The sequence below is a fragment of the Lipotes vexillifer genome, unplaced genomic scaffold (genome assembly GCF_000442215.2).
Source record: "Lipotes vexillifer unplaced genomic scaffold, Lipotes_vexillifer_v1.1 scaffold83, whole genome shotgun sequence".
In the NCBI taxonomy this organism is placed as follows: domain Eukaryota; kingdom Metazoa; phylum Chordata; class Mammalia; order Artiodactyla; family Lipotidae; genus Lipotes; species Lipotes vexillifer.
The window spans coordinates 3,225,695-3,237,973 of record NW_006799780.1 but is presented as its reverse complement, the minus strand read 5'-3'; the positions used below and the strand labels follow the sequence as shown (position 1 = coordinate 3,237,973).

Sequence of the window (12,279 nt, the reverse complement as noted above, 5' to 3'; positions counted from 1 at the left end):
ACATGAGACTCCTGGGTCAGAAACAAAGGACTTTATTACTCATAGCAGAGGCAGCATGAACCTCATATTTCCATCTGTTCCTTTGTTCCCCAAGATCCCATGGGGGTGGTAGAGAGAAAGAGATAGATTCTGCACATGTAATCGATTTATGTCCCAGTTGAGGAAATTTGAATTTAGGAAATCCCAATCTTCAAAAGTTGCTAATAGCTAACCTACCCAACCTTCACCCTGGAGGGAAACACTATCTTCATTATCCTAGACAGCAAACATACCTGCTGTTTGTCCTGGAGGGAAACGCTATTTGAATCTTGCAAGGCTGTTTGCTATACAAACATCCTTGAACAGGTGATTCAGTAAAAAGCTGCCACAAGACCACAAAAATCCAAGAAGAATTGTCTCTCAAAACATCTTTCTGTCTCTCTGTTTCTTTAACATATACCTTACCTAAGGCCTGGTGCAAAATAGGTGCTTAATAAAAATTTGTTGACTAATATGCCTACATATTTCTATTTTAAAGGTAGACATATAGAACTTTCACTTATGGAATTATTTTCTTTTCAAATATATGCCCTCAGTTGTTTGTGCATTGTGGGAAAGAGCAAAGAAACAGAAATTTCACATCCAAAGTTTGACTCATTATATTTCTTTCCAAACCTGTTTCACCTCCTAGCTTAGTGAATGGAACCCAGGGCTGAAGTTGGAAACTTAGGTCTTATCTTCAGCTCCTCCTTTTTCCTCACCCTCACTCTTCCAACTGCACATATCCTCACCAAGTCATACTGAATATATAGCCCATGAGATATGGAATCTCATATTCATCCCTACTTTTTGGCCCTGCTATGTCTATTCTTTAGTTTAAGCAGTCTTTTTAAGGGTTTGAGGTGGGGTGTCTGGATTGATGCAGACTTGTGTACTAATGAGATCACATAAGAAGAGATTAGAACTAAGAACAGAACCCTAAGGAAAGTCAGTGCATAAGGAGCAGGATCAAAGGTGTCAAGGGCCACATAGAGCACAATTTAAAAAAATGATTGCAAAATGCCAATGAATTCAGCAATAAGAAAAAAAATCAGCAAGAATTCCAGTGTAAGGAAGGGAGATGACACCAGAAAATAGTTGATGAGAAGTCTGTGTAAGAGGGGCTACTTGGAGGAAAGAGAGTGAGAGCTGATGTTCTTTAAAAATTTTTCCCAGAATTCTATCTTCAGTACACTACTAGAAGACTTAGTAGCTTTCGTGTGAGGCTTATTCTTGTTATATTCTTGTACTCACAAGATCCTGCCATACAGATAGTTTAATTGTTAATTTTACTGATAAAATTAAATAATAGGGCAATAATCTTAACTGAAATATTGAATATAATAAAATTATAATTTAATAATATTTCCTAACATTCTTTAAATATTAGGAAAACATTATGAAAAATAATGTCCTTCAATAATTAATAAAAAGAAGAGTTTACCAATTGCTGTACAGCAATCATATATTCAGGTTATGATTTTGGTATTATAGGGAATTTTCAAAAGTCTCAAATCAATAATCTAAGCTCCCACCTCAAAAGCTAGAAAAATAAGAGCAAGAATAAACCCAAAGCAAGCAGAAAGAAGGAAATAATGAAGAGCAGAAATCAAAGAAATTGAAAAGAGAAAAATTCAATGAAACAAAAAACTGGTTCTTTGAAAGTATCAATAAAATTGACAAACCTCTAGTAAGACCAACAGGGAGAAAAACAGAGAAGACACAAATTTTCAATATCAGGAATGGGACAAGGGATATCACTGCAAACCTTAGAGATGTCAAAAGAATAATTAAGAGGATAATACAAACAACTCTACACATGTAAGTTATTATTATTATTATTTTTCACACATCTAAGTTTGACAACTTAGATGAAATGGGTTAATTCCTCAAAAAACACGAACTAGCACAACTCACTCAATATGAAATAGAGCATATGAATAGCATTATAACTATTAAGGAAATTGAATTCATAATTTAAAATCTTCCCCAAAAGACTCTATGCCCAAATAATTTCACTGGAGAATTCTACCAAATGTTTAAAGCAGAATTAACATCAATTGTACACAATCTCTTCCAGAAATTAGAAGAGAAAGGAGCACTTCCCAATTCATTTTATAAAGCCAGTATTACCTTAATACTGAAACCAAAGACAGTACAAAAAAGAAAACAAAATACCAATATCCCTTATGAATATAAACAAAAATTCTTATCAAAATATTATCAAATATAATTTAGTAATATTTAAAAAAATCCCATGACCAACTGAGTTTATTTCAGGGATGCAAGGCAAGTTCAATATTCAAAAATCAATCTGTGTAATCCATCATATTAACAGGCGAATTTTTTGTGTGTGTGTGGTACGCGGGGCTCTCACTGTTGTGGCCTCTCCCGCTGCGGAGCACAGGCTCCAGACGCGCAGGCTCAGCAGCCATGGCTCACGGGCCCAGCCGTTCCGCGGCATGTGGGATCTTCCCGCACCGGGGCACGAACCCGTGTCTCCTGCATCGGCAGGCGGACTCTCAACCACTGCGCCACCAGGGAAGCCCTAACAGGCGAATTTTTAAAAATCACATAGTCATTTCAATTGATGCAGAAAAAGCATTTGACAATATTCAACATTTATTCCTGATAAGAACCCTCAGGACCCTGGGAATAGAGGGAAACTTCCCTACTTGATAAAGAATATCTACAAAACTCTACAACAAACCTCATATTCGGTGGCAAAAGGCTGAATGCTTTCCCACAAGTTTGTGTCTTCCAAGACACAGCTGCCTATGAGGAGGAGCCAAGCCCAGCCTGGCAACAAAATAAAGGTATTTTTAAAAGCTTATAACAAGGCAAAACTCCTATGTTAATAATAAATGCATGAATTCAGAAGATGTCAAGGCTGAAACAGAACTAATGACTGGACGTTAGCTAAGAACATTATATTGTCTACTAGTTGCTTTTCATAATTAAGAATTATAGGGGACTTCCCTGGCAGTCAAGTGGTTAAGACTTCACTTTCCACTGCTGGGGTGCAGGTTCGATCCCTGGTTGGGGAGCTAAGATCCCACATGCCTCGAAGCCAAAAAACCAGAACATAAAACAGAAGCAATATTGTAACAAATTCAATAAAGACTTAAAAAAAAGTTATAGGCATATTTGGGTGTATGCGTGTTAGAGGTGCCAATGTCCTCTTTTTAAAAGTAATTTTCACCAATGAACTTGGTGTTCAGAAGACACTATCGGAACATCTAAGTATGGTCATAACTGACAGCAATATATTTGGAATACGATGACTGGTTAAAGTTGCCATTCTCTTTTCTTCCTCAGAGGATTGTCCCTTTTAAAAAAATGACTTAAAAATGTTAGAGTATTAGATAATGGGACTTCCCTGGTGGTCCCGTGGTAAAGAATCCACCTTCCAATGCAGAGGACACAGATTCGATTCCTGGTCAGGGAACTAAGATCCCATCTGCCATGGGGCAGCTAAGCCCCCGCGCCACAACTACTGAGCTTGCGTGCATCAATGAAAGAACCTGCGTGCCGCAACTACAGAGCCTAGGCACTCTGGAGCCCGCATGCCACAACTAGAGAGAGAAAATCCACACGCCACAGCTAGAGAGAAGCCCGCACGCCACAATGAAGAGCCTGCACCGCAATGAAAGATCCTGCATGCCTCAATGAAGATCCCGCATGCTGCAACTAAGACCCAATGCAGCCAAAAAAAATAATAATAAAGAAAATAAAAGAATATTAGATAGTATTTTGCTGTTGACAGAAATATATAAGAAAAACAATGAAAAATGATAACATTATAAAAATACTTGTGTAAACACTATATTTATTTAAGATATGTAAAACTTTAGGTGGTTAGTTTTATTAAAATTCTTAGATTAATAAGAAAATATGCTTCTTTTGATTAGATATTGTAATTGATATCAGCCCAGAGTTCTGACCAAAGATGTCAAAAAACATCTCTGCATGCTGATACATGTAAATTTAGTTCATTTTAATTTCTATACTATTACTTTTCAAAGTATAGCCCAATTTAATTATTCTTTACTGATAGATTAGGGTTTATTTCCCACAATACTGCAATGTTGCAAAGAATATTACTGCACAGTCTACTTTTGCTCATGTGCAAGAGTTTCTATAGAGTTTATAAGTAAAATTGCTGGGCTATAAGTATATTTTCATTATAAGTTTTTTCCTATGAAATATATCAAACACACAAAGGACAACATATAATGTCTATGTATAACTTAAAAAATAATAGTTAAAGTCAGCAGTGTATCTACTGACCTGATTAATAATGTTTGGGTAATAAAGGAAATAATTAAAAATATTTTTTAAAACTAAAATTAATAATAATGAAAGCATTTCCTATGAATACTTATGATCTACATCCACAGTATATACAGGGAAATTTATAGCTTTTAATATTTTTTTGAGGAAACAATAGGGTTAAAAATAAACACAGCAAGGGTTCAACTCAAGAAATTGAAAAAGCACAACAAAACACTAAAAAAAGGGGGGGCATCAAAATAAGGACAGAAATTATTGAAATGGAATAAAAAAATAATGAAGAAGATTAACAAACCCAAATCCAGTTTTTGGAAAAGACTAATGTGGTAGATCAAGAAAAAGGGTAAAGATACAAATAAACAAAATAGGATATTTCCCCAGAAAAGTCTGAGAATTACTAACTGGTACGTTTCTCTTAAATTAAAAAAAAAATTCTTAAAATAAAAATAGAATGCAAATATCAGCACCTACTTCCTCTTAAAATGAAGCTTCATAACAGACCAGTGCCAACCAAAATGCTGTACAGTATGCTTCCCTGTGAGAGAAGACTTAATTAAATATGGATTAGTGGTTAGTGGTTTCCTCGAGAAAACTGTAATTGTTAGAAAAGAACACTCAACTGACTGTGACACTCCTATGATGAATCTTTGTCTGAGGCCTTATTTGTGTTAAGAAATATTTTAAACATTACTTTCTACATTGATCAGGTTTGTGGGAGAACATTTTAAAAATAATAATGATGATTGCATGATGATGATAAATCCACTCCTCTACTTCACTTTGATCTGGTATACCTTTCTCCTTTATGTAAAATTACCTTTCTTTTTTACTTTCAAAATATCAATGACCCCAGCTCCTGGACATCTTGTGTACCTGGATTATTTGCTATTGTTCCCTTCCTTTTGGGGCATGCTTGCTTCTGGTTAGTTTCTAATTCTCTCATCTAATCTGTTCCTACTCCTCAGAGAGCAATAAGACCTTAGCTGAGAGAGAACCAGAGAATCTTTGACCATTGGTCCTTGGTCTAAAAGAAAGTTACTATCTCCACCTTGTAAAAGGAACAGATGAGTTAGGACCCAGGCGAGTTAGGATCCAGAATCACCTCCCTCTTTGTGCAATGCTTCTTTCATTATACCATCCTTACTTTTTTTAATATAAAGCTTCTCATAGTTTTCTTATTGGAAAGATTAAAAGGTGCCCCCGAAGCATAGACATGGAAAAAGGAATGAAAATATCCATAATTGCAGAATCCTTGGACAACCAACCTAAATACATTGATGAATCTCTCTGTCTAGATCCAATTCAGAGATTAAAGAAAGAACTATGAAAGATAAGAAATTAAAGAAATTTAGAAGACTTTTATCCATGATATAGGTAAGGATTTCTTAAATAAAAAATAGCCACAGTTAAAAGGGAAAAGTTTAATTAACTGGGCTACATTGAAATTAAGAACTTCAGTTCAACTACCAAATGTAAAATAGACAGCTAGTGGGAAACAGCCGCATAGCACAGGGAGATCAGCTTGGTGCTTTGTGACAATCTAGAGGGGTGGGATAGGGAGGGTGGGAGAGAGACTCAAGAGGGAGGAGATATGGGGATATATGTATACGTATAGCTGATTCACTTTGTTATACAGCAGAAACTAACAACAGTGTAAAGCAATTATACTCCAATAAAGATGTTAAAAAAAAAAAAAAAGAACTTCAGTTCACCAAAAGAAACCACAAAAAAGTAAGAAAGCCAAGCCACAGAGTGGGAGAGAATGTTTGCAACTCATAATTGTCACAGGACTAGTGTTCAGAATACATAAAAAACTGCTATAGATCAATAATTTGAAGCAAAAGATAGGCACTTCATGAGAAGTGAAACACAAATGATTAACAAACATAAAAAGTTGACTAAACTCAGTAATCAAGGAAATGCAAATTAAAGACACCAAGAAGTACTATTACATAACCATCGAATTAAAAAGTCTGACAATACTAAATTTAAGTGCGACTATAGGGCAATAGAAACACTCTTACAGTAATGAATGGCACGTAAATTGGTACAACCACTTTAGAAAACAGTATGACGTGACCCAAGGGGTGGTTACAAAGATTTTTAATTTTTAATCATTTGTTAAATTGTACATATAAGTTTTATGTATTTTTCTGTATATTTGTCATATTTCATAATTTTTTAAACAGTTAAAAGGTAGTAAATAAACTCTTATTTTGATCTGAATGGAAACCAAATTTTAAAAAATAATATTTGGCTCATGGAATATATTTTAAAGGGGAAACAAGGTACTTATTTTTACTAAAATATCACTATTATCAAGAACTTAAAAAAAAATCTGTGGAACTGCTATGGCTTGATGGGGAAGACTTTTAGGGATCCAAGTACTTTGAAATCAAGAATCTAGTTCATTACTATGAAGAATTTATTGGGAAATATTTATTTGACAAAGAAGTTTGTATGGGTTTTCCCTTCTTCCTAAGAGGATTATCCAAAAATATATATCTTGAAAGTTACTATTGCTGTTGGACAGAAGTATACTGATGATAGGGCTGGACATCTACAAGTTTCAAAAACAGTTTGATTTTTATTGGAATTTGACCCTCAGGTATGAGAAAATATAGGGTTAAAGAACTCTGGACTAGGTCAATACTAATTATTGTTCCAGATTTTCACTGATTTCACACCTTGGCTTTTCACTGCCAACAAGTGATGGCCTAAAGATCCTTCCATGTATAAAATGCCATGATATTCTCTAAATAAGTTTCATTAACTGAAAGTATATAATAGATTGTTCTCCACTGGAACCCACATGAAACACCTTTAAAAATGCCTTGTTTTCAGAAATTTTCATTTACATGTTTAGGAATTGGATAAAATATATATATATGACCTTGTGGTACAAGAACAATTTTATCACACATATAAAATTTTAAAGTCAATACCAAATGTAGAGGGTCTGATATAGCAGAGATCACTTGCTGTATCTGACAATTAAAAAGCTGTAATTTATTTTAGCAAAAATTTTGTCTTGGTGACGTAGCACATATTTGGTAAAGTATAGAATGAACTGCACAATGTTTTGTTAACCAAGATGTCTGGAAAATAGAATAGAGTAGATGGTAGTTTCCATTAGAGGGAAAGGCAAATGGAAAAAATATGTGATTCTTTTAGTAGCCCCAATACTGTTTAACTGGGAATCTTTTTCTTTTACTAAGAGCTATAACAGGAAAATTTTGTCTCTTAGATTATTTATAAAGTGATACATATTCCAGACATGAGAAAGAAATGTTTATGGAGTAGGGAGCAATATTTCAAATTGCATATTTTGTACTTCCAACATATGAAAATTTCTCATGCCCTATGCTTTATTCATAATAGAACCTGTGGTGGAGATTGTGATTGTCTTTGTTGGGTTTTTAATATTCATCTCTCTTTTATCCTGAATGCACACGTGAGGTTTTTTAATCAGAGATTATTATTACTTACATAATAATAATTGTGCTAGTTCCCCTTGCTCCAATTCTTACCCCTGGAGAGAGATGAGAACCAGATGGCACCCTACATGCAACAGGGCCTGTAATATAAGGGAGGAATGATGAGAAAAGGAATCCAGGCTTTTATGTAGAAAAGAAAGGCAGCTGTCCTTCTCCCCCTCTAAAAGAAGGAAGGAAAAAAACCCTCTGGATCCTGGGTTCTCACTATAACCCTTTTATAATGTATTGGGTTGGCCAAAAAGTTCCTTTGGGTTTTTCTGTAACATTTTATGGAGAAACACAAACGAACTTTTTGGCCAATCCAATAAATCTCTCCAGGGGTTATATAAGTCCAGTGTCTCCAGCTTTATAACCCAGAGGAGTCTCCCAATCCCAGGCCTCACCCCCAATTTAAAATGTTAATACACATCTCTAAAGTTAGGTAAGTCTTTTGAACACTTATTATCTATACGGTTGGAAAATATCTTCTAGAGCTTGCTTGTAGTCCAGGATCTCAAGTTTCCATAAAATATGCTTAGAATGCCCTAACTGTGCAGAAACAAAAATATTTTCTCTCCACCTCACATGTTCCAAAAGTAATTCTTCTTCTGCCTGGGCAACATGGTTATCCAACTAAAAACCTCAGTTCCCAGTTGCTTTCAGACAGGTGTGGCCTTGGGACTGAGTTCTCACCAATGGAAATTTTACTTCTGGGTACGGTGCTACATCAATCTAAAGTTGAAACTATGACTACCTTGAGTTTGTATTGTGTGCAACAGATGTTGCATATTGCAGTGTTTCTCTCAAAAATTTGAAAATCCTGCAGTTCTCTTGTTTGTTGTTGTACCAGGGGAACATTAGTGCACAGACGAGGAACTAGAAAATTAGCTCCTTAACATTTGACAGATAAATGACACTGACAGAATTTGTTAGGTAATGCATATGAACAAGCTGAAATACAAGAAGTGATTGTTTCATTCAACTATGCTGTAGTTTCTCATTTCATTTATTTAGCCTCTCCTATGTGAAATTCCTGTTTGGAAATGGAAAAAGACAAAGTCTGAGGCTAGAGGGAACACTCATTTTCTTGAATGTAAAAAAGTGAGGGTTAGTTCTATAACCAAATGGGCTTTTTCAACAAATAAGAAATGAGTTACTAATTCTCTCAGTTTTCCTCTGCATGAGAATTTATTGATTTCACCTTCATTCCTAAAGGATATTTTCACTGGGTAAATAATTCTGGGTTGACATTTCTTTCAGTTCTTGAAAAATTTTCATTTCCTTCTAGCCCCTGAGGTTTCTGATGGGAAAGTCACTGTCATTTGGATCATTGTTCCCCTACATCAAATGAGTCTTTTCTCTATAACTGCTTTCAAGATTGTCACTTTGTCTTTAGGTTTCAGAAATTTGATTATGAATGCCTTGAACTTCTTTGAATTTATACTATTTGAAGTTCACTCAGTTTCTTGAATCTGTAGGTTTATGCCTTTCACTAAATTTAGAGAATTTTCAGCCATTTTTTTGATGAATACTTTTTCAGCCCACATTCTACCTTTTTGGGGGGGACTCTGATGACACCAGTGTTAGATCTATTTTTATTCCAAGTGTCTTGAGACTGTGGGTTTTTTTCAGCCTATTTTTTCCGTTGGTCAGGATGGATCATTTCTATTTCTCTATCTTCATGTTGATGGAATCTTTCCTTTGACATCAACATTCTACTACTGAACACATTCACTGAGTTTATTTTACAAATTATATTTTTCATTTCTACAATTTCCATTTGTTTCTTCTTTATATTTTCTGTTTCTTTGCTGAGAATTTCTATTATTTTTGTTTTTTCAAGTGTGCTCGTAATTGTTCAGTGAAGCATTTTTATAATGACTGCTTTAAAATTCTTTAAAATTCTTTAAAATTATCTTGTCAGATAATTCCAACATCTGTGCCATCCCATTGTTGGCACTTGTTGATTGTCTTTTCTCATTCAAGTTGAGATTTTCCTGATTCTTGATATGACGAGTGAGTTTTCTATGTTTTCTGGACATTTGGGGCATTGTGCTTTGAGACCCTGGATCCTAGCTAAATCTTCTCTTTTAGCAGGCTTTGGCTATGCTGTGCCAGCAGGGGAAGGGTGTAGAAATCTAGGCTACCTATGTGGCCTTCACAGACATTTTACTCTGCTGGGAGAAGGGGCTCAGGGAGGAGCACCTTGTTACCATCAGGTGGGAGTGGAACTCCAAGGTCCCTTCTCTGCCACCTCTGTATGTACCACCCTAGAAGAAAGAAGGAGGAGTGCTTCATTACTCCCAGGCAAGTGTGAAAGTCTAGTGTCTCTGCTCAGTATTTGCTGATGGGGCTGAGTGTGGAGGCATGGCATTTTTTATGCAGCTTGGCCAGAGTAGTGCAGTTTTTTTGTTTTTGTTTTTTTTTTGCGTACACGGGCCTCTCACTGCTGTGGCCTCTCCCGTTGCGGAGCACAGGCTCCGGACGCGCAGGCTCAGCGGCCATGGCTCACAGGCCCAGCTGCTCCGCGGCATGTGGGATCCTCCCGGACTGGGGCACGAACCCGCGTCCCCTGCATCGGCAGGCGGACTCTCAACAACTGCGCCACTAGGGAAGCCCTAGGGCAGTTTTTTAAAAAGGTTTCTGTCTTGCCAGACTGTTTTCTCATCCCTTAGCAAGAGAATGCAGGCTTGTGTGGGTGGGTGCACGTGCATTTTTTGTCTAAATGCATTGGCATTTATGGGTTATCGGCTCCCAGCATACGTAAGAGACAAAAAGAAAACTCAGGGAACTTAACACTATGCTGTTCTTTAAGTCTCAAGGTCCCTGGCCAGTACATCTCCTTATCTCCATCTTTCAGGGTCTTCTTACATCCATTTTATACATAATGTCCAGGGTTTTTATCTTCTTTAATGGAGGAATAGGGAGAAATGATTCTGCTCCATCTTTTCTGGAACCAAAAAGTTCAGCTCACTTAACAGAAGATACTGCTTTTATCCCTGAATAACTCTACTGCCCCCACCTGGAGTAATGAGAGGAATTTTTCCAGCACAGAACAAAATCTAGACACACATCTATTCTTCTAAAGAAGCCAATGTGTCCTTCCCCAAGGGCCTCTGCTACCTGGTATGCCCACCATTTACTAGTTGAGGAGCAAGAGAGGAATATTAGTAACAGTAGATCCAGGGAATAGGGAGATTTATGAGAAGAGAAACACTGTTCAGGGGTGGCTCATCAGCTTTTTATTTTTTTTAACTCAACTACTGCCCACACTTCAGTGGGTAATATCAATAAATAGGAAAAGGAATATGCATTTGAAAAGGGAGCTTTAAAGGTTCACAGTTAAAGTGTTATATACTTTTTTCCCCAGAACTTCCTACCCAAGGTAATGATTAAATAAATAAAGAAAAAAAAAACCCTTTCCTTTGTTTGTTGTGGTTTTTATTTAGATCTTTATTTGGACCTGTAAATTCTCACTTTTGGTTTAAGTGTCATAGGATCTCTATCTAATAACTACAAAAACAGATTGTAAAGATGACAAATGTGACCAAAAGTTGACACTGATGGTCATTAAAGACCAAACTTACCTGACCACTGAGGTAATGAATAATGTTAAATGTTAATCTTCTTGTTCTATAGCTGTTTCTTGGTTGAACCGAAAGGTCTATCCTAGGTTTGATGATTGACATGCCTGGAGCTGGATATACTGTAGTTTTTTAAAGAACTGCCTTTTCTTCTACTTTTGGTATTTTCTAACTTAGGCTGCTAGCTGGCCTCTTTTTTTCCTTCAAGAGCTCTTCTTGCAATATGAGTATTGAACAAATTATTACAAGCTTTCTTTTTATGACAAACACCCAGGCTTCTATAGAATTGGTCTCCTTTTTGAAACATTTCTTGCATGTTTTGCTTATGTATTTTGACCTTCTCTGCCTCTGATAGCTTCTGTTCTTTCTTGTTCTGCTCATAGTTTATCTGAATTGGCTCCCCTTGTAGAGGTCCCTCTTTCTGATGATGGAATTCCTTGAGAAGCTCTACCCTCTGCTCTAAGATTTGGCATTCATTCTCCAGCAAAGCTGCAATCAAATGCAGTGAATATGTGTCTTGTTTCAGTTTCCTCACTTGTTCATCCAGCTCATGCTTAGCTGACACCCCATTATTCGTTTGAGTTGGGGAATGGGCGCCATTATTTTCGAGAGTTTTGATGTCTGTCTGAGATTTCTGATAGGATTTTATTAGTTCACTGAGCTCAGTATGTTGCACACTCCAGTGTTTTGCTTCCTGTAGTAACTGCTCCATGTTGTACCTCAGTTTGGTATTTTCTTCTTGGACAAGAGGGAATCTGTGCTTTGCTTTTTCCTTACTTAGTTGAGTTTCATGAAGGGCTCTTTTTTCTTCTGAACAGTTTACCAAATCCCTTGCACAACCTTGCATGGTGTTCTTGGAGTTCTGGTTTTCCAACATCATCTCCTGTTTCTTTGAGTTCTGTTCTTTC

The 12,279-nt window shown here is 36.3% G+C and overlaps 1 protein-coding gene across 1 annotated transcript in view; it reads right to left on the bottom strand.

Annotated features, from left to right (window-relative positions):
• Positions 1–11,206: 11,206 nt before the first annotated feature.
• The window catches only part of SPZ1 (spermatogenic leucine zipper 1), a 1,719-nt gene continuing 646 nt past the window's right edge, over positions 11,207–12,279 (bottom strand). The window contains exon 1 of the mRNA XM_007471976.1: positions 11,207–12,279. This exon is cut by the window's right edge and continues 646 nt beyond it. Within this exon, the coding sequence (XP_007472038.1) occupies positions 11,553–12,279 (727 nt within the window). The 3' untranslated portion in view covers positions 11,207–11,552.